The sequence below is a fragment of the Colobus angolensis genome, unplaced genomic scaffold (genome assembly GCF_000951035.1).
Source record: "Colobus angolensis palliatus isolate OR3802 unplaced genomic scaffold, Cang.pa_1.0 Scaffold1, whole genome shotgun sequence".
Taxonomy (NCBI): domain Eukaryota; kingdom Metazoa; phylum Chordata; class Mammalia; order Primates; family Cercopithecidae; genus Colobus; species Colobus angolensis.
This window is the reverse complement of record NW_012110918.1, coordinates 650,295-672,408: the sequence shown is the minus strand read 5'-3', so window position 1 is coordinate 672,408 and position 22,114 is coordinate 650,295. Positions and strand designations below refer to the sequence as shown.

Here is a 22,114-nt window from a genome sequence, read left to right as displayed (position 1 = left end):
AAGGAAGGAAGGAAGGAAGGAAGGAAATAGAAGTATATGGGCTTTGGGGGTCAGACAAAGGTTAAAATGCTAGTCCTACCACTTCCTGGCTATGACCTTGGATGAGTTGCTCAGCATCTCAAAGCCTCTAATTTCTCATTTGTAAAAAGAGAACAGAAAAAAAGAGGGACTACATGAAATAATAGACATGAGGTGCCTGGCACATAACAGAGACCCACACACAGAGCCTACTCATTAGGGCTACTACACCACCCCTGAGTACGTGCATGGCACAATTTTAGCCCTCATCGTAAGGCACAATGCAGGATTCACAGGCAATATTGGGGACCTACTTATGTGAAAAAGATATTCATTGCTTATCTGAAATTCAAACATAACCAGGAATCCTGTATTTTTATTTGCTAAGTCTTGCAAAACTACTATCAATATTATTATATCTTAGCCGAAGGCAATAAGAAACATTATGTTGAAGTGAAGTTGTTACCAAAAAAAAGAGTACACACAATTCTAAACAATTCAAAGAAAACCACCTCATGACAAAATAAGAAATAAGGGGTTTTTTTCCAGCCTGGCATTTACACACAACTTCCCTCCTTTCTCAGCTGCTAGCCCTCCTGGAGCGAAGCCACTTCTTTATGCCTCATCTCAGCGACACACTTTGCTAGAGGAGGAAGATTCCACCTAAGGAATCTCTGGATTCTTAGCATTCTAACAACTTCTTATTTTTCCCTTGCAGAGTTGCCCAAATAGGGACACATCTAGACTTGTTGTTTACATAGCTCTGGGCCGGCTGACAGGTGAACCCGGGATGAAGGCTGCAGACAATTATCACAGGGCAGGAGGGTTCAGGCCACCGGCAGGAGTGCAGGAGAGAAATAAGCAAGGACCTTGGGATTGGGTAGCCGGGCAGGTATCTGCAGAGAAACACAGGTGAGGGGCCGAGAAAGCCACGGAGCCAAAGGTGAGATGGGGAGAACCGTGAGGAATCAAGCAGCACTGGCATTGAGAGCAGAGAGGGGATCTAAAGTCAGAAACCGGGAGATCCAGAAACACAAGTGGTTAAGGCAAAGCAGGCAAGAAAAGAGATGGGGCTGGGCTCAGTGGTTCATACCTGTTGTAATCCCAGCACTATGGGAGGCCAAGGCAGGTGGATCACTTGAGCCCAGGAGTTCAAGACCAGCCTGGACAACATGGTGAAACTCCGTCTCTACTAAAAATACAAAAATTAGCCAGTCTTATAATCTGGTCTCAAAATAAATAAATAAAGGCCAGGCATGGTGGCTCACGTCTGTAATCCTAGCACTCTGAGAGGCCAAGGCAGGCGAATCACCTGAGGCCAGAATTTCGAGACCAGCCTGGCCAAAAAGGCAAAACCTTGTCTCTACTAAAAATATAAAAATTAGCCGTGCATGGTGGCACACGTCTGTAATCCCAGCTACTCAGTAGGCTAAGGCACAAAAATCGTTTGAACCCAGGAGGTGGAGGTTGTGGTGATCCGAGATTGTGCCACTACACTCCAGCCTGGGCAACAGAGCAAGACTGTCTCAAAATAGATAGACAGGTAGGTAGGCAGGTAGGTAGATAGATAGATAGATAGATAGATTTTTTAAAAAATTAAGGGGGTGCAGCTGTCTAAGGAGTCTTGGATTCAAGATTGTGATCATGCGAAGTAAATAGCCATCCAGCCAGGTACGACCTCATCGGGTAGAGGTAGAACTGCTTACAGTTTACGAGGCTCAATGCAAAATAAAAATGCAGGTTTACTGTTCAGAAAAAAAAGTGTAAAGAATTCTGAGATGGTAACAGAACATTAAACCAAACAAGGGTTCTTCTGAGGGTGGGGTCTTGGGCGGCTGTACAAGCCCCCTGCCCATGAAGCCGGCCTTAGGTGCAGGACGTAGGCCTTGCCAGATGGAGAGGGGAGCAGTGGTGGCATCAGGGAGGTACATGAGCTACAGAATTGGAAACACGTAACTGAATCCTGGCTGGGTCACCTTGGGCAAACGGCTGTGTCTCTCTACTTTGTTTTCTTCATGTGAAAAAGGAAACTGACATTACTTCTGTTAATGGATTTCAGGAAATCCAGAAAAACTTCTAAAAGCCACAATAAAGACATTAGAAAACGTCAGGCAGGATGTGGAGTGGGCTCTGGCGGCCATCAGCTGAGGTTCAGATCCTGGCTTCACAACTTCTCAGCTGTGTGTCCTTGGGAGAGCCAGCCTCTCTCTCGGCCTGGTTTCTCAAATGTGAAACAGAGGTCAACGTGGCCATCTACCTCATAACACAGTAACGAGTCTTAGCTGAGCCGTGACAAGGGGTGACGCACTCTGCTCCGTGCCTGGCACGCAGGGAGCTGTCAGCAAACATCAGCCCCTTCCCTTCCCTCAGCCAGCCATGGTCACACAGAAGCCACAAGAAGAAAGCAGTTTGTCCCCTATTGGTGGGAGCATATGGTGTGGGAAGGGGGTGTTGCTCACTGAGGGCTGCAGGCTGAGCACCTCTGCAGAGCACAGTAGTTGATACTGCCGGGCCGTATTTCTGCGTTTTACCGAAAGATCTGTATACTCGCCAGTGTAGACTGAGGTTCTGAGCAGCTGCTTATTGGAGTAAGCGGAGAGATTGAAAGTGGTATGTAACACCTCCTTCAACCACCAACCAGGGGAGAAGTATGAGAAGGTGAAGAGGTAGAAGAGGAAACTGGCTAGGTACAGCACCCTAACATGGAGTCTGAGGTCTACAAGTCCCACCAATTCTTTCCCACAGCATGACAACATTTAGAATAATACCAGCTGTCTGTGGAGCGTCTCTATGTGTTGATCAGCATTCTAGACACTACACATAAGTGATCCCACTTAATCCTCTGAGGAAGGAACTAGCATGCTTCCCCTATTAGAGATGAGGAAACTGAGACTGTGCCTCAAGAAAGAGCTCACCCAAGATCACGTGGACTGGAAGTGGCAGCGTTGGGACTCAGGCCTATGTCAAGGGTCTCTTCAGCACCCAGCACTGCCCTCATCCCTAAATGATAGCAGTGACCCTGCCATGAGCAGCCCCTGCCCCCATCACCTCCTGGGGTGGAGGACTTGGAGGCTCCATATGCCTCAAGGTATTGGAGCTGAAAGAGGACTCACTTCTAGAGTGTGGTCCCGGCCCCTGGCCAGTCCCTCCCAGCAGCCAGCAGCCAGCGGGAGTGGGCCACCCAGGGCCCGAGACACCTGCCAACCTAATGAGCTTCCTCCTTATGGTTGACGGTTACTTCCCTCTATTTGGGGAAAACAGATACATCTTCTCAAGAATTTACTCATTCTCGAAATGCAAATCAAAACCACAATGAGATACCATCTCACACCAGTCAGAATGGCTATTATTAAAAAGTCAAAAAATAACAGATGCTGGCAAGGAGAAAAGGGAAGCTTATATGCTGCTGGTAGGAATGAAATTAGTTCAGCCATTGTAGAAAGCAGTGTGATGATTTCTCAAAGAACTTAAAACAGAATTACCATTTGACCCAGCAATCCCATTACTAGGTATATACCCAAAGGAATATAACTCATTCCATCATAAAGACACATGCCTGCCTATGTTCACTGCAGCACTATTCACAATAGCAAAGACATGGAACCAACCTAAATGCCCATCATTGGTAGACTGGATAAAGAAAATGTGGTACATATACACTGTGGAATACCATGCAGCCATAAAAGAAAAGAGAGATCTTGTTCTTTGTAGCAACATGGATGGAGCTAGAGACCATTATCCTAAGCAAACTAACGCAGGAACAGAAAACCAAATACCACATGGTCTCACTTATAAGTGGGAGCTAAACATTGAGTACACAAGGACACAAAGAAGGGAACAACAGACATCCAGGCTAGGTGGAGGCTGGGAGGAGGGAGAGGATGGAAAAGCTACCTATGAGTACTATGCTTCTTGCCTGAGTGACAAAATAATCTGTACACCAAACCCCTGTGACATGCAATTTACCTGAAATGTAACCCCCGAACCTAAAATAAAAGTTTAAAAAGAAGGATTGATGGCTGGACGCAGTGGCTCACACCTGTAATCCCAGCACTTTGGGAGGCCAAGGTGGGTGGATCACCTGAGGTCAGGAGTTCGAGACCAGCCTGGACAACATGGAGAAACCCTGTCTCTAGTAAAAACACGAAAACATGAGCTGGGCGTGGTGGAACACACCTGTAATCGCAGCTACTCTGGAGGCTGAGGCAAGGAATTACTTAAACCCAGAAGGCGGAGGTTGCAGTGAGCCGAGATCGCGCCACTGCACTCCTGCCTGGGTGACAGAGTGGGACTCTGTCTCAAAAAAAAAAAAAAAAAAGAATAGAAAACAGGCCGGGCACAGTGGCTCAAGCCTGTAATCCCAACACTTTGGGAGGCCGAGGCGGGTGGATCACGAGGTCAGGAGATCGAGACCATCCTGGCTAACACGGTGAAACCCCGTCTCTACTAAAAATACAAAAATATTAGCCAGGCGTAGTGGCGGGCGCCTGTAGTCCCAGCTACTCGGGAGGCTGAGGCAGGAGAATGGCGTGAACCCGGGAGGCAGAGCTTACAGTGAGCCGAGATTGCACCACTGCACTCCAGGCTGGGCGACAGGGCGAAACTCCATCTCAAAAAAAAAAAAAAAAAGAAAAAGAAAAAGAAAAAAGGAAGAAGGATTGATTCCTTCTCAAAATGACCTCTCTTCAAACCAGCTCAGGCACCGTGAGTTCTCTGAAGTGAGACAAAAATCCAAAGCCTCTGCACTCCCAGGTCTTCATGGAGATGCTTCGTGCTCTTGGCGACCCTCTCCTCTCAGGGCAGATTAACCCAGGAACACAGGGGACTCGCAGACAGTGGGAAATGTTGCAGACAAATAAACCACAGCATGCTGGGGCTGGCTGAGGGGAGGGCTGGAAGGGGCTCTGCATGCATGAGAATTGCAGTTCTTTATTCTTCTTAATACTTTATTCCACAGCAGCCAGAGTGCACGGGAAAAAGATAGCTGGGAAGAGAGAGAGAGAAAGACAGAGAAGATAATGGTAAGCAACAGCGGAGACATGGCCGGTATCACACCCCACCATGGCAAGGACAACCTCTGTCGCACACCCAGCCTGCCCACTGGGCTCTGGGCTGAAAGTGTTGCCAGTATCCACATCCACAAGAAATGGGCTCTGAGGGCCACGGGGCACAAAGATGCCTCCCCAGTAAAGACAGTAATCTGGTCACCCTCCTCGGAAGTCACATCCAGGATGGAGCAGCCCAGCTCCTTAGCTTCCCTCTCAAATGGATGAAGTTAAGGTCCTGCCTAACACCCCCAACACACACACACACACACACACACACACATACACAGACACACAGCTGAGCAGTATCCTGGCTTGGGTCATGGATGGGTGCCCCTTGGTTCCCACCCCCTATGTCAGAATGAGTGATGTGCTTTCTGCCTCCACCCTCTCTCTCCTCCCCAGGAAAGAGGTTTCCAGAGCTGCTAGTTAGCCATAGAAAAAGAAAAGCAAACCTTCCACCCAGGTTCAGTCTTTTACTCGAGGATTCTGTTTCTATGGCAACCAAGCCCACAAGGCCTCAGCAGTGATCTGTTATCTGACAAGGGGAACACAGGAAAGGCTGCCCTGGGAACAGCGGAGTTAAGGCTGACTGCGCCCTGTGTGTATCAAAGGAAGGGTTTCTCCGGCTTGTGGACAAGAGACCTAATGATTCCCCTGGTGACACTCTCCAGGGAGGAAAAGCAAACACTGTCCCAGAGCTGCCTTGCCAACATTTCTGGCTCCTTTTTCTTTCCCCTCCCACTTCCACACTCCTCCTTCCCCTGCACACCCCTACAAGCCCCTACTCTGCAGAGCCCTATAGATACACCCTAGGCTAAAGAGATGATGACCCTTGCTACCTAAAGACAATGTTTGACAGAAAGCAATGAAACCATCTAAGACCTGTTTAAATGGATCTAGGCTGGTTCATTGGAATCAGTGGTTCTCAGCCAGAGCCATGTTGACTCCCTCCCCAGGGTACATTGGGCAATGTCTGGAGACGTTTTTGACTGTTAGGACTGAGGCTTAGGTGGGCAAGGAGAGGAATGGAGGTACTGACATCTCATGGGCAGAGGCCAGGGATGCTGCTAAACATTCTAAAATGCACAGGACAACTTCACCAAAGAATTATCTATCTGAACCAGGCACAGTGGCTCACACCTGTAATCTCAGTGCTTTGGGAGGCCAAGGCAGGAGGATTGCTTGAGCCCAGGAGTTCAAGACCAGCCTGGGCAACATAGAAAGGCACTGTCTCTATAGATAATTTTAAAAATTAGCCAAGCATGGTGGCATGTGCCCATGGTCCTAGCTACTTGGGTGGCTGAGGCAGGAGGATCACCTGAGCCCAGGAGGTCAAGGGTGCAGTGAGCTGTGAGCATGCCACAGAACTGCAGCCTGGGCAACAGAGTGAGACCCTGTCTCAAATGATAAATTAATTAAATAAATAAATAGAAAAAAAAAAGAATTATCTGGCCCAAAATGTCAATGGGGCCATGGGTTCAACAGCTTATGAACTGTATTTCTTTTTTTTTTTTCTTTTTTTTGAGACAGAGTCTCGCTCTGTCCCCCAGGCTGTAGTGCAGTGGTGCGATCTCAGCTCACTGCAAGCTCCACCTCCTGGGTTCACACCATTCTCCTGCCTCAGCCTCCCGAGTAGCTGGGACTACAGGCGCCCACCACCACGACCGGCTAATTTTTTGTATTTTTAGTAGAGACGGGGTTTCACCGTGTTAGCCAGGCTGGTCTCGATCTCCTGAACTCATGATCCACCCGCCTCGGCCTCCCAAAGTGCTGGGATTACAGGCGTGAGCCACCGTGCCCGGCCTATGAACTATATTTCTATAAATAAATAAATACTCATAGGACATTGGTTATCCATCATGAAAGAAGGCCTATTGAGGAAAGTGTATTTTTTTTTAAATGAAACCTGCTTGGAGAATCTTTACAAAGATTCCCCTCCACTGGGATATGAAAGAAAGTGTTAGATTCCAGGTCCTGTCATGGATTAAGGTTAAATCCAAAGCTGATTCAAGAGTTTTGAGGCTGGGGTCTACAGACTCCTCAGGATCAAGGAACTGGCTGAAAATGTGTACAGAACGTCTGTCTGTGCATCTTTGAGTGGAATGAGCTCATAACTTTCGTCAGATTTTCAAAGGGGGAAGTGACTCAGAAAAGTTTGAAAACCAGCCATCTAGATCCCATTAGCTCTTCCCTGCACTGTACAACCTCTGTCTTTCTTCAATCGTAATTTCTCCTTACCCAGCACCCTGCCATGGTCCCACTTCTCCTCCAGCCCCAAGTCCACAGAGCTCACAGTCCTCCTCTCTTTGGCAGTCTCAAAGGGGAGACATCGTGGCCCTAACAAACATGAATAGATGTGTGGACACCTTCCCAGCCCCAGAATCCGACCTAGGCCCTACCCACACTATGCGGCAGAGACATACCTGGTTTACCTTGACTTCATTCGGATTGGTTACTCGGTCCAGGCCATAGTCCAGCACATTGTCCATTCCAGGCTAAACGGAATAAAAACAACATAAGGATCATTACCGGGAGTCTCTAGTTTCTGGTTAACTGTGGGTCTCAGTTAATCTGCCAATTGTGAGATCGAGCTGAGAACTTGTGGCCTAGCCCACAGGAAGTTTTGAGTGGGTGTAAACCCTCCAGGTAAGCTGTTGAGCTTCATGAGGGCTGTTCTGTCTCCCAGTATCCCCAGCACCTAACATAGTGAGATGGAAGGATGGATGGAGAGAAGAATGGGTAGATGGGTGGGTAGGTGGATGGAAAAATGGACAGGTGGTTGGCATCCCCAGCACCATAGTGGGATGCATGGATGAGTGGATGGATGAACAGGTAAATGGGTGGCAGGTAGATGGTGGATGGGTGGGTGAGTAAATGGATGGATGGATGGCCAGACAGATGAATGGCATTCCCAGCACCAGAGTGGGATGGGTGGCAGGAAGGAGGGAAGGAGAAGGGGATGAGTGGATGGATGGATGGATGAATAGGTAAATGGGTGGTGGGTGGATAGTGGGTCGGTGAATAAATGGATGGATGGATGGGTGGATGTACGGATGGATGGACAGACAGATGAATGGCATCCCTGGCACCATAGTGAGATGGATAGATGGAGAGATGGAATAGTGTATGAATGGATGGAGGGAGGGAAGGAGGGATGGACAGATGGATAAATGGGTGGTAGGTGGATGGTGAGTGGATGGGTGAAGAGATGAATGGATAGACAGATGGATGGATGGATGGATGCACAGACAGACAGATGAATGGCAAACTCAGCACCATAATGGGATGGATAGACGGATGCATGGATGAATGGGTAAATCGGTGGTAGATGGATGGTGAATGGATGAGTGAAGAGATGGATGGATGGATGGATGGATGGATGGATGCATGGATGGATGACAAACTCAGCACCATAGTGGGATGGATAGATGGAGGGATGGATGGATAAAGGGAGGGAGAGAGGGATGGACGGATGGATGGATGGATGGATGGATGGATGGATGGATGGATGGATGGAGGGTTGAATGAGTAGATAGATGGATGAGTGAGTGGGCATATGGATGGGTAACATTCAAGCCCCAGAAGAGTTCACTGAGACTAATACATGGGCCTCCTGACTCTTCCCACAGTGCTTCCCCACACTCTGTGGTTTCGTCTTGGGCTGGGTGGGAAAAGAGAAGTGACAGAGCAGTGCTTTGGGAGAGTCCAGGCTTGTCAGGCACCTCTGGGTGCCACTCCTGGTTCTGCCACTTCCCAGCTGTGCAGAAGATCTTGGAAAACACTCCTTGTCTTGGCACTCACTAACCTCTCTAAGAAACAGAGAAGAAGCCTCCTACATGGTAGGTTCTTGTGAAGACTTAACAAGATAGGGTGTGAAGCTCTCAACAGAAGGTTGCTATTGCTGAAGAAGGGGTTGTAGTCATTTTAAAATTATGTATATAAAAGAACGGCCCAAAACTGGGACTGTAATCTCTGTTAGCTCCCTTTTCCAACAGGTAACCCAACTCTCCAGAAAATCTTACTTGATCTCTCTCAACTCCTTGACTCTTTGAGGACAATAATTTGGCCTCAAATTCCCTTTCACTTCCCTTGATGCAGGTGTGATGCCAGGCATCCACCTACTGCTCAGCTCATGTGACCAACCAGGTTGGCTACACTGAAGCAGAGAATTTAGAAGCAACTGGGTTTTCTTGCCATCAGATTCAGCCTCATCCATGGGATCAGACTGGGTTTTACCTCAGACGTAAGACTTCCAGATAACATGTAGGAAGCCAGTTAATTTAAGATAAATGGCAAATAATTTCTGCCCCAATATTTTGATGCTTATTATATGTTTATACTAAATATACAAAATACATTTACATAAAAATTATTTGTTGTTTATCTGAAATTCAATTTCAATCAAATTTCCTGTATTTTATTTGCTAAATCTAGCAACCTAGCTCATTAGGCTACCATGGAGGCAAATATGTGCAGACAAGATGACACAGGGAAGAGAAAGGAGAAGGCAATAGAAAGTGGGTGGGGAAGAGGACAGGGAAAGGGAACAGCCATCCTTACCCTAGTTGTTACAAGTGTATCTTGATCAGCAAATATCTATGGGGTACTTCCTATGTGCCGGACATCGTGCTGAGCCCTGGGGAGCCCATGGTGAGTGTGCCCCAAGACCACTGCTCCCCAGCAGGCATATTGAGGCACTCCCAGTCTCAAGGGGGAGGTAGCCACTCAGCAATTAATCACACAAAGGATAAATTACAGTTGAGACAGGTGTCTTGAAGGGATAACACCATGGGATCTAACCTCACGTGGCAGGGGCTCAGCAAAGTCAGTGTCTTTGCCAAAAAGGGTTCTAGGAGTTGCCCCCTGAATCTGTTATGGAGAAATCCCCCTGCATAACTGAAGACAGACTTCATACACACACTTTGGCACGTTCACACACTCTCACACTCACACACACCCACACACTCTCATACATACATACTTATACTCACACATACTCACATACATACATGCCCTGACACACTGGCACACTCACACACATGCATGCCCACATACATGCACACACCTACGCATATTCCCACATGTACATATGCACACCCACACATGCTGACATACACGTATGACCTGACACACACATATACACACATTAAATATGGTTTGGCTCTCTGTCCCCACCCAAATATCATCTTGAATTGTAATCTCCATAATCCCCAGGGATTGAGGGAGAGACCTGGTGAGAGGTGATTGGATTATAGGCGTGGTATCCCCCATGCTGTTCTCACAATAGTGAGTTCTCATGAGATCTGATGGGTTTATAAGTGTCTGACAGTCCCTCTTTCACATACTCGCTCTCTCTCGCCTGTCACCATGTCAGACGTGCCTTTCCCCCTTCCACCATGATTGTAAGTTTCCTAAGACTTCCCCAGTCATGCAGAACTGAGTCAATTAAAACTTTTTCCTTTATAAATTACCCAGTCTTGAGTATTTCTTTATAGCACTATGAGAATGAATACACAAAAACCTGCTCACATACATGCATACACGTATGCATGCTCACACATGCACACATTCACACACACTCACACATATGCGCACACTGACACATATATACATGTTTACATGCATGCACACACCTAGGCACACTCTCACACATACATATGCACACTCACACTCACATACATGCTCACTTACATGCACACATCTACACACACTCTCACACATACATACACGCGCTCACATACATTCACACCTTGACATGCCAACACACAGACACACATACATCCTCACATACATGCGCATATGTACACACACTTGCACACATACATTCGCACACTCTAACTCACATACATGCAGACCCAGATACACTGACATGCACTCACACTCACACACACACAGCCTGTGTCCATGACGCCCTACAACCGCTGTCTAGCTGCTCTTCCACAGGTGCTCACTGCCTCAGTGACTTCACTGTGGTCATCTGCTCAAGTCTTGAATTCATTATCTAGTTCTTTCCTTCCAACGTGCCCCAGGCTCTGACATAAATTTGGTTGCCCCAGTGCTCAACAGTGCACTGCATAACTGAGATAGACTCCTCTGTGCCCTCAGCTGCCCAGACCAGACGGCCTTAGACTCTCAGATCTGCAGCCACCCACTGAGCTTGATGATTCTGCCAGTCTGTCCAGTTCTAGCCCCAACCTGGCTCTCCGTGCCTCCCCTACAGAACAGCCAGACACAGTCCCCTGGCCGCTGCTGCCTTGGCTCTTGAGCCTCTGTGGGCAGCAGCCCTTGAGTCTCAGTTGTTCCCAATCAAGCCGTGGTCCTTTTTCAGTTCCCTGCCCTCGAAACTCGTGAGGGGGCTGCCTTTCTGCCTCTGCTGGTTTCAGAGACCCCCAGGCTCCTTTCATTCATCCCTTTCTTCATTCATCAGGTAGTGTAAAGTCTTTGATCTACTATGATCATCACCAGAGCACTGCTGACGCAGTTTCTGGCACATAACAGGGTGTTCAGATGAAGATAACCAGGACTGACTGTTAGCACCCAGGAAGTAAGGGCAGCCAATGCATCCTGCGGTGTGCTGCCCGCAGATAAGGAGGCAGCAGGCGCTTTCTGCCCTGGTGCCTCACGCAGGAAGCCTTCAGAGACCTGCAAGCTCCCCTCCTTCACCCTGAGGAACTGTGAACACCAGGGTGTGACCCTGCCCCCGCCAACAACATCCCTTGGGTGTAAGCCGAAGAGGCAGTTTGCTCAATGCCTCATCATTCAGGTCAGGAAAGGAGCTCCTGTACTCGTGACAACTGCTGGTAAGGAGGCGACATTCCCAGGAACCCACATACAGAGCAGGGCCAGCATGGGAGCTGACGGTCACTTCTTGGTGGCACTCTACCATGTCCCTCTGCCCCTCCTTCTCTCAGCTTCACTCTCTTCCCAAAAGTATCAGACTCGTCTGATGCATGGAATAGAAAACAAATAATAAGTAAAACACTAACTCATTTTCTAAACAAAATAAGACAGGGGAAAGAAATAAAGATGAGGCCAGGTATGGTAACTCATGCCTGTAATCCCAGCACTTTGAAAGGCTGAGGCAGACAGATCATGAGGTCAGGAGTTCGAGACCAGCTTGGCCAACATAGTGAAAAACCGATCTCTACTAAAGTTACAAAAACTTAGCCAGGCAAGGTGGCAGACACCTGTAATTCCAGCTACTTGGGAGGCTGAGGCAGGAGAATCGCTTGAACCTGGGAGGTGGAGGTTGCAGTGAACTGAGATCACACCATTGCACTCCAGCCTGGGCAACAGGGCGAGACTCTGTCTCAAAAAAAAAAAAAAAAAAAAAAAATAGAGTTGAGGTGAAACAGGGAGACAATTTTACATTGCAGCGTTAGGAAAGTCAGCTCCTAGAGGATCTTGGCATGAATGTCACTCTCCATGCCCTGTGTTCCACGTTCCCTGACCACCAACTGGACACAGGGTCCCTGCCTCCTACCAGCTGCTGTGGCATTCTGCATGTTACTCATTCATTGGTTTAATCATTTTAGTCTTTGTCTCTCCACCAGACTACAGGAAACTCCTTGAGGTCACGGGCAATGTCTGTCTTGGCTCATAATCTAAATATCCCCATTGCCTAGTAAGCGCCCGGTATAGAGCAGATATTCACAAAATATACATTAACTTGTTTTTTTTTCTGGACCACAGTACATGGAGCATTCCACCCACCCTGGTTTGATAATATATTATGTGTCAGGTTGCCACAGTGCCTCATGCCTGGAATCCTAGTACTCTGGGAGGCCAAGATGGAGTCAGGAGTTCAAGCCCAGCCTGGCCAACATGTCTCTAATAAAAATACAAAAATTAGCCAGGTATGGTGGCAGGCACCTATAATTCCAGCTACTCAGGAGGCTGATTCAGGAGAATTTCTTGAACCCAAGAGGCAGAGGTTGCAATGAGCCAAGACCATGCCACTGCACCCGAGTGAGACTCTGTCTCAAAAACAAACAAAAAACAACAAACAAACAAAAAACACATTATATGTCAGATCATTTTCCTAGGTCAATGAATGGCCTTTGAAAATATTATTTGAATAGCTTCACAATGTTCCATCATGTTAATATACCTCAATTTATTTTGCCATTTTCCATGGTTGGACATTTAGCCCAACCTCAATGGGAAATGGAGGGTAGACATCTCTGGCAAGTGTCTGCATATGTGGTTGAAACAAGGGTCATTTAGCTTGATATGCAGATAAGGGATCACTTGATTTAGCACACCCACCGCCAGGAAGCAGCCTCAGACTACATCCTTGGGAGGCAGGAAGTCACAGATGGCACAGCAAAGATGCAGGGAAGGCCTCCACATGACTCTCTAAGGGAGCACTTTCTCCCTTTGTTCATTTACAAAACTTACTGTTGTTTGCATCGTGCTCAGATCTGTACTTGGTACCATTTGGGTAAAACACGGGTGAGGAACATCATTTTCCTTCATTACAGGATGCTGAATCACAGGTGTCATTTGGGCTCTGGGTAGGAACTCAGGTCAGAGCCCTCAACTACCACCACCCACGTGGGGTCTTGGCCTTTGCCAGTGATGATCTCCTTGATACAGCATCTATCAGACATTTCTCCCGCCTTTCTAAATCAACCACCCTCTCGCTGTGCCCCTTCTGCATTTAGGTCTTATCTCTGGGAGAGTGTTACTCACCTGTGCTCCAGCAATTTGGATTTTGAGCTCCTTGAGCTGAGAGAGGGACCACGGGTGGGGCCTCCTTGCACAGAAGTAGCATATCAGGCTTTGCCATCAGAAAGGTGTGGCTTCCTCTCCCAGAACTGAGCAGGCAACTGAACCTCTATGAGCCTCAATTTCTCCATCTGAATAATGGGGATGGTGATATTCCCTACATCATAGCATCGGACGTCAATGAGGTCATCTGTGCCAAGAGCTTAATACAGGCACAGAAGAGCACTCAATGACTCTTGACTGTTATTTCACACCCAGCACCTAACCCCTTCCCTGGGACAAAGTCAAGGCTCGATGAAGGTTTCGTGGATCAATGAACAGACAAATGAACAAGTGAATGAGTTGGTTCAGTAACGGCAGGCCGCGTCTCACTCTACAACTGTTGGTTACAGTCTGACACAGAGTGGCCGTGACACTCCACAGCGCCAAGTGCTTTGTTTGCCTTGGCTGGCTTTTTTTCTCATTGAACTGACGGTTTGTTTGGGTCTCCTGGAAACAGTCTGGCAGTCTGTGAGCTCCAGGGCTTCCTGAGCCTGTCAGTCAGATTGCTCAATTTCTAGACTGAGATGCTCTTCAAAAACGCTACCTTCCACCCCCACAGGCCAACAGGCCAACAAGAGATGGGGAGAATTTTAAGAAAATCGCAGAGAGTGGGGCGACAGCACTCTCCTGCCTCATCTTTGACTACTGGTCTGGTTTTCGCTTAGGGAGCAGTCATGAAAGAGGTTAGATGTAGGGAGCAGTTTTATGTCCTGGAAGTTCTAGGACCACTCTGAGTCCATCAAAGCCTCAAGCTGAACTTGGGTCCCCAGTGCTGTCAAAGAGGGACCAGGCACGTGTGGACCCAGGCATTCAGCTGCTTAGAGCAGCAGTGACCCAGGCAACGTTCTAATGACCCAGGAGGTTACCAAAGGACTGAACTGCGCCAAGACATCCCATGACATTGCCTGAGAGGCAGAAGTGCACAGGGCTAAGTCGGTGCGGGGTTCCACAGTCGGCGGTATGTAGGTTCAGACCCTCTGGCACTTACTAGCTGTGTAACTTTGGGCAAATTAGCAACATCCTTGAGCTTTCACTTGCTTATCAGTAAAATGAGAATAATAACAAGCCCTTCCATACAGGGTTGCAAAGGTTCAATAAGAATGCAAAAGGCAGCCGGGCGCGGAGGCTCACGCCTGTAATCCCAGCACTTTGGGAGGCCGAGGCGGGCGGATCACGAGGTTAGGAGTTCGAGACCAGCCTGACCAACATGGTGAAATCCCATCTCTACTAAAAACACCAAAATTAGCTGGGCATGGTGGTGTGCGCCTGTAATCCTAGCTACTCAGGAGGCTGAGGCAGTAGAATCGCTTGAACCCGGGAGGTGGAAGTTGCAGCAAGCCGAGATCGTGCCACTGCACTCCAGTCTTGGCGACAGAGCAAGGCTCCATCTCAAAAAAAAAAAAAAAAAAAGAATGCAGAAGGCTTAGCACAGTGCTCAGCACACTGGGGGTTCTCAGTTCATGCCTACTGTGACGGTGATGGTGACAGTGACTACAATGACAATGACAATAAGGGTGGTGGAGGTGGTGGTGAAAGTGGGGGAAATAAGAGATGTGGTAGAGGTCAGGGAGATAAGGGAGGTAAGGGAGTGGGAGGTGGGATGACGGTCATGGTGGCAGAGCTGGGTGGTGGGGAGTTGGTGGTCATAGAGACACGTTGTCACATTTATGTGATTCCGCATCATGCTGTGAAGAGCCACTCAGCCACTAGCCTGGTGGGGGCTGAGAGCTTACCCCAGGAGAACTGAAAAGAACCTGGCTGATCAGTTTTTCATTTTACTGCATAGCTAGTCCATGTCACTTTGCAAGGAATGTAGGCACATCAGCAATCCCACAGTGAGGAGTCTCTGCATATAATATAGAAGCCATTCTTTACCTTGAAAGAACCAGAGTTCCCTCAGGCATGGTGCCACTGGGCACCAAGGTGTCTTGCCAAATGTGGTGTATCCACCACGTCTCCTTATCCTCACCACAGAGTGCTTCTGGAACACACGAGCAATGTGAGGCTCCTTCTCATACAAAGAGCTTCTACGCTACCAACCAGCAGGGGTGCTTGTCTCCAGGACCCTGTTCTCTGTCACCCAGCCCCCAGATACTTGTGTCAGGCATCTGTAAACTGGTTTCCCTAGAGGAGAAACCCTAAAGCCAAGAAAAAATCAAACAAGCTGCTTGGAGATCAACCTGAGAACCTTAACCTCAGCAACACAGCATCCGAACCCATGCCCCTACAGGGTGGAACACCTTAGGAGAATCTGTTTTGAGTATATAAATAAAATAAGCAAAACAACCAAAATCAGATGGGCTTGAAGTTCAAAAATCCATAAACTCTGACACCAGGCCTCACTCAGTTCTCTTTCTGGTTCTGAGAATGTCTAATACCTGGCAGGCAAGGAAGCTAAAGGAAGAGGAGGAAGAACATTTCTTTGTAACTCTTTGGTTTCCAGAATCTCATTCACATCTCCTACCTCCCCTGACCAATAGGCAGCACAGGGGGCTGAGACAGGAGGAAACTGAGGCAGCAGAGTTAATCCCAGTATGTGCAGTCAGAGCCCACTTCTGTGTGCTGCGGAATGAGGCTACCATTTCCCAGTGACGATCTGGGGCAAGTTACACCAGCTCTGTACAGCTTGTCTCTCTAGGCCACCGAAAGTCCCAAAGCCAGAGATTCAGTGTGCTCCAAGCAAGAAGCAGCTCAACACAGACGTATTCTTTCTCCTCCTCCCCTCTCAGCTGCTGGGAACTGGATCTAGGAGAGGAAAAGGTGAGGAAGCAGGAGACACCAAGGAGAACTTTGGCCATGCAGTTTCCATTCTCACGGGACTCTATTTTTCTGCATTGGAGCCTCCATTGGGGCCTACATTCTAATTTTTTTCTCCTTATATTCCTTTACTAGATATCCTAGTAAAAAAAAAAAAAAAAAGTCCCAGCCCTCATAAAAGACAAATTCATTCAGGTCCCTCCCTACCTAACAGCAACACATGGGCCATGAGCAGACCCCATCCAGACAGAGAACTTCCTTTTCTGGTCAAGAGGCCCTGGGATGCTAACCCGACACTGAGCAGCTCCTCCTGCTGATCCAATTCTCACCCTAGAGAAAGAGGAGTTGGAAACAGGCATGGAGAGCACAGGATGGAGGTGGGAGGCACAGGAAGAGACAGAGGACACCAGGCAGGAGGATACTCACCGGGCATCGGTGCACCAGCCAGTATGCCTTCTCCTGGCAGTCCAGGGCATATCTGTCTGCTTTGTTCCTCTCCTTTCCAGCCCTGAAAAGCCAAAAGCCACGTTTAAGGCCAGGAAGATTTTGTATCTTTTGATTAGTGATGCCCCCGATTCCTGATGACCTAGACCCCTCCCCCAACCTGCCCAAGTAATTCACATATACTGTAATAGTAATGAACACAGCAAGTACTGACATCACACTTAAGTACTAGCACCCTTCTAACCACTTTGACACGTATTAACTCTTTTAATTCCACTTAATCCTCCCAGTGGCCTTTTCTCACTTCAAAGTTCAGGGCACTGAAACAAAGAGGGGGTGAATGCCCCACCAGCCCACCAGGGTCACACTGCCAGCAACTGGCAGAAGTGGCACTTGCACTTGGGAGTCTGGCCAGGGTCTAACTCCCCTGGACAGGACAGTGCTGCACTGAGATCACACTGCCGCCACGAGCCCTAAATCAAACCAACTCCACCAACTTCAACATTGGAGCGCAGTGCACATGGGTGACCTTCTGGCAATTGACCTCCTGGCTTCTTAACTTTTCCCTGTTTGGGCAAACAACATGGTCAACATCTGGACATCCCACCTGTGGGATGGTGACAAGGAAGATGCTGGCCTGGGGAGTCCTCTCTCCTCCCTGCCTGTGACTTCTACTCTGGCACTGCAAAGAGTTCATGCCATATCAGGGGTTTTTCTGAGCACACCTTATTGCTATAAAAGGCTATTTATGGCCCAGAGCTGTGGTTCATGCCTGTAATCACAGCACTTTCAGAGGCCAAGGTGGGCAGATCACTTGAGGTCAGGAGTTCGAGACTAGCCTGACCAACATGGTGAAACCCCGTCTCTACTAAAAATACAAAAATGTGCCGGGCATGGTGGCACACACCTGTAATCCCAGCTATTCGGGAGGCTGAGGCAGGAGAATCGTTTGAACCTGGGAGGCAGAGGTTGCTGTGAGCCGAGATTGTACCACTGCACTCCAGCCTGGGTGACAAGAGCAAAACTCTGTCTCAAAAGAAAAAAAAAGCTGTCAATTTTCCTTTTTATCTCTCAGTCTCTCTCCCTTCCCCACTCTGGATGGGAAATGATGCAGGGCCTTCTTCCTCCAGGGGCAAAGTAACACTAATAATCCTGCCATGGGCCCCCTTCTGTACCATTTCCACGGCGACCCGCGCTCACACTTGTTAATGCTTGTTTTCCCAGGCAACGTGGGATGACGCACATGCCCTCTGCCAGACAGAGTCGGCGGATTCATCTCCCCATTAACGTACTGTGAAAAACATCATAACACTCAGGGAGCCAGATGGGTGAACAGTGCCATTTCATTTGGGCGTTCCGTTAGCCTCCTCTGGAAATTAAATATAAACACTGTCTTCAAATTTTCCCTTGACAGCCTAACTGGATTTTCTACCAGGTTAACTAGCCCCTGACCTCAGGAGCATGGGCCACAACCAGCCTGAGGCATTACAGAGTTTCCACAATGCTGGAGAGCCTGGCAAATAGAGTCACTCTCTGATTTACCCCATGGGTCCTTTCCGGCTTTGCTCTTCTGCTTTTCCTTGACAGATGTTATTAGTGGTGAGTTGTGATAAATGGAATGCAAGAGAGTTAGTAACCTAGGAATTACTTTCGTTTGTCATATTGTGATTTTTTCAGCAACAGCATTTGCTTAATTATTCATTCATTCGTTCGTTTGTTCATTCACGTATTCATTGATCTTCCACTAAGTTCCAAGCACGGGGAGTCTACCGGTGAACCAAACATAGTCCCTGCCCTTGAGTAGCTTTTGAACTAAACATCACATACACAGTCAAAGAATCAATACAGAATTGCAAATTGCATTATGTGCCATAAGGAAACAGTCAGGGTACCGTCATGGAGCATCAGGGATGGCCTCTGTGGCGATTTTTAAATATGTCTATAATTCTTTGACACTCTTTCCATTGACAAATGTGGGTCTATGTCTCCTCCCCTTGAAGCCAGGTGGGATTTTGTGGTGGTTTCTGCCAACACGGGATGTCAGGCATGGCACTGTAATTTCTGAGGCTGGGCCATAAAAGGTGGGAGAGCAGTCACCCTCCTTACTGGAATATGTGGTCTTAAAGTCCCCAAACACCTGTAAGCTATCTAACAACCCTCCCTGATGCAGCCATGTTGTAAGGGAGCTCAAGCTAGATCACAAAGAGATGCTACAAGAGAGCAGGAAATGCCAGCCAGCCCCCAGTTGCTCTAGGCCACCAGCTCCAGCCATCTGCCAGTAACCACTCAAGAGACTCTGAGTCAGAATTGATCAGCCAAGACATTCCCAAATCCCTAACCTATAGAAATCAGGACACATAATAAAATAATTGTTGTTTTGAGCCACTAACTTTAGGATGATCTGAATGCAGTAACAGCTAATCAGAAAAGCCTCTTTGTGGAAGTTACATTGGAAGTGAGTGTTCTCCCTGATAGCTAGAGAAGATGGAGTGAGATGATCTTATTCGTGTTTCAAACACGGGGGCAAATTGGGAGCAGAGAGGCCAGTCGGGAGGATGTTGCCATGGTTCAGGTGATGGTGAGGTTGGTCCAACCAGGGTAAGGGCGGTAGAGGTCCTGATATGGGTGATACTGGAGGAAGAGATTTGGAGAGTGAGGGAAAGACATATTCGAATATGGACAAGGTAAGTCTGAGGTTTGACAGCAACGTGAGATCTTGAGTAGGTAGCTGGATGCTGAGTGTGGAACTTGGAAGATGGGACTCAGCATAAAATGACTACTTCATGGGCCAAGCTACACGGTCAACCTCGTTTTGTGCTGAGACCCTAAATCTGAAATCAGAGGAGCCTTTAAGCCACAAAATTAGCGGGAAAAAGCCATCTCAAGCGGAGCAAGCCTTTAAGGAATCGCTCATTCCAAGGCCCTTGGAAGAATGGAAGAGGGGAATGTCCCAGGATCTGGGCAGCACAGAGCTTTCTCCCAGCTGAGGCCAAGGCCTTGGTGGTGGACCTGCAGGGATCACTGAGAACAGCTCTGAGCTGCAAGAGCACCCAGAGCGCCCAGGAAAGCAGGTATCAGGGTTCACAGTCTTGTGGGTTGCTGGGATCATCCTGCTCAGAGCAGACAGGAGGAGGAGGGGATGGATGGGCTGGGGGAGAGGGGCACATCTTACCCATCTCTGTGTCCCTGGAGCCCAGCCTAGTGCTGGAACCCATCAGAAACTCAAAACTGGTGCAACAAATGGAATTAAGTAATATCAGCCCAAGTTCTACCATTATTTCACCAAGTGACCTCAGCTAAGTAATTTTCACCTCCCTAAGCCTCAGTTTCCCCATTTGTAGAAATGCAGGGTGACAATAATTACTATGGTATTTCCCCACACCAACATAAAGTGAGACAGTACCCAAAAACTCACCACATGAAGCTTTGTGAACAAATGTAAGTGATTAAAGATAACCCATGTTGTTTCATCTCAAACGTGCCCAGGTAAAAACATGTTTGTGGCTAACGAGTAGTGGCAGCTCTCTCACTGACGTTCTACCTGATTCTAAACCCTAAGAATATATTTTCCCCCGCGCAGGGCAATAAAGCTATTCTGCCATAAGAATCTATTTTTCCCAGACCAGCTCTCCTGTAAATAGTGTTCATCACTATTCCAATACTTAGGCTGCTGGGTGAGAATCAGGTCTTCTCCATCCAGCCCAGCTGAGCACCAGCAAGTCTAGACCTTCCCGGATCCAGTGAGTCACAGTGACTCACTGTCACAGTGAGTGAGGTCGGACCAGGGGATCATCGCTTTTGGTAATCACTGGTGCGGGTCACCAGATGTTCCCAGCTGTCCCTCTTCTCAGGCACCTGGTAGGATTCTATGTCCCCACCCATCAACCTTTGAAGTTGACCTGCTTTGCCTTGTGACTCATGAGCAGGATGACAGTGCTGCTCTGATACACACAGGAAATCCCTGTCCCTGCTAAGCAACGCACAAAGCCCAGATGGTGCTGCTGCTTCTGCATGGGACCTAGAGGTGGGGAAAGCATGTCAGGGTCCCAGCTGCCCCACGGTGGATGGGGAGCACCAGCAAGAAATGGACCAGCCCCTGAGAGTCGGGGGCTGTTTGTTATGATAGCCTAACCTTGTCATGACAGACACCCTCTCCCTGTCACTCACTGTGCCCAGTATCTGCATCCGGCTCTTGTTAAGGCAGAGCCCTGGAGGGGACTTCCAGTTCCAGTTCTGATACGGCAACAGGCAAATGCAAGTGAGCGAGGCGTGGTTCTGACACGTGAATCTGATCACTGTGTATCCCTCCCTTGCTTAAACATCATTCTATGGCTCCCTGTGGCCCTCAGCACAAAGCCCTCTCATGATCCGCTCTTGCTAACATCTCTAGTTCACATCCTGCTAACTTCTGCCAGTTCCACACTTTGCACTCTCAGATGCACCTGCAAGGAACTGCTTGCAGTGGGCACACTCCTGCCTCCAGGCTCTGGTTCTGCCTGCTGGGAGCCCCTTCCTCCCACACCTCTCCTCTTCCTCCACAACTGCCATCCTTCACCTGGACCCCTCCTATGCATTCCCTGGGTTCAATGCCATTTCTACGACTCCTTCTGAAAGCCCCAGCCAGGTGGCCCTCATCTCACAGCAGCACCATAGCCTATTCTTTCATCTGCCTGACCTGTGAGACTGTGTCTTTTTATTCCCCCTGCCCAGCCCAGTGTTAGGCACACAAATGCTCAAAAACAAGTTTATTTTAATAAAAGGAAAGAGTCCAGGTGCAGCGGTTCACGCCTGTAATCCCAGCACTTTGGGAGACTGAGGCAGGCCGATCATGAGGTCAGGACTTCGAGACCAGCCTAGCCAATATGGTGAAACCCATCTCTACTAAAAATACAAATAATAGTAATAATAATAATAATAATAAACAAAAATTAGCTGGGCATGGTGGTGGGCGCCTGTAATCCCAGCTACTCAGGAGGCTGAGGCAGTAGAATCGCTTGAACCCGGGAGGTGGAAGTTGCAGCAAGCCGAGATCGTGCCACTGCACTCCAGTCTTGGCGACAGAGCAAGGCTCCATC

At 48.3% G+C, this 22,114-nt stretch overlaps 1 protein-coding gene across 1 annotated transcript in view; it reads right to left on the bottom strand.

The window, feature by feature from the left end:
• Nucleotides 1–22,114, bottom strand: part of RGS9 (regulator of G-protein signaling 9) — a 90,963-nt gene that overhangs the window by 43,965 nt on the left and 24,884 nt on the right. Inside the window, 2 exon segments of the mRNA XM_011941886.1 lie at nucleotides 7,490–7,561; nucleotides 17,022–17,103. Of these exon segments, the coding sequence (XP_011797276.1) occupies nucleotides 7,490–7,561; nucleotides 17,022–17,103 (154 nt within the window).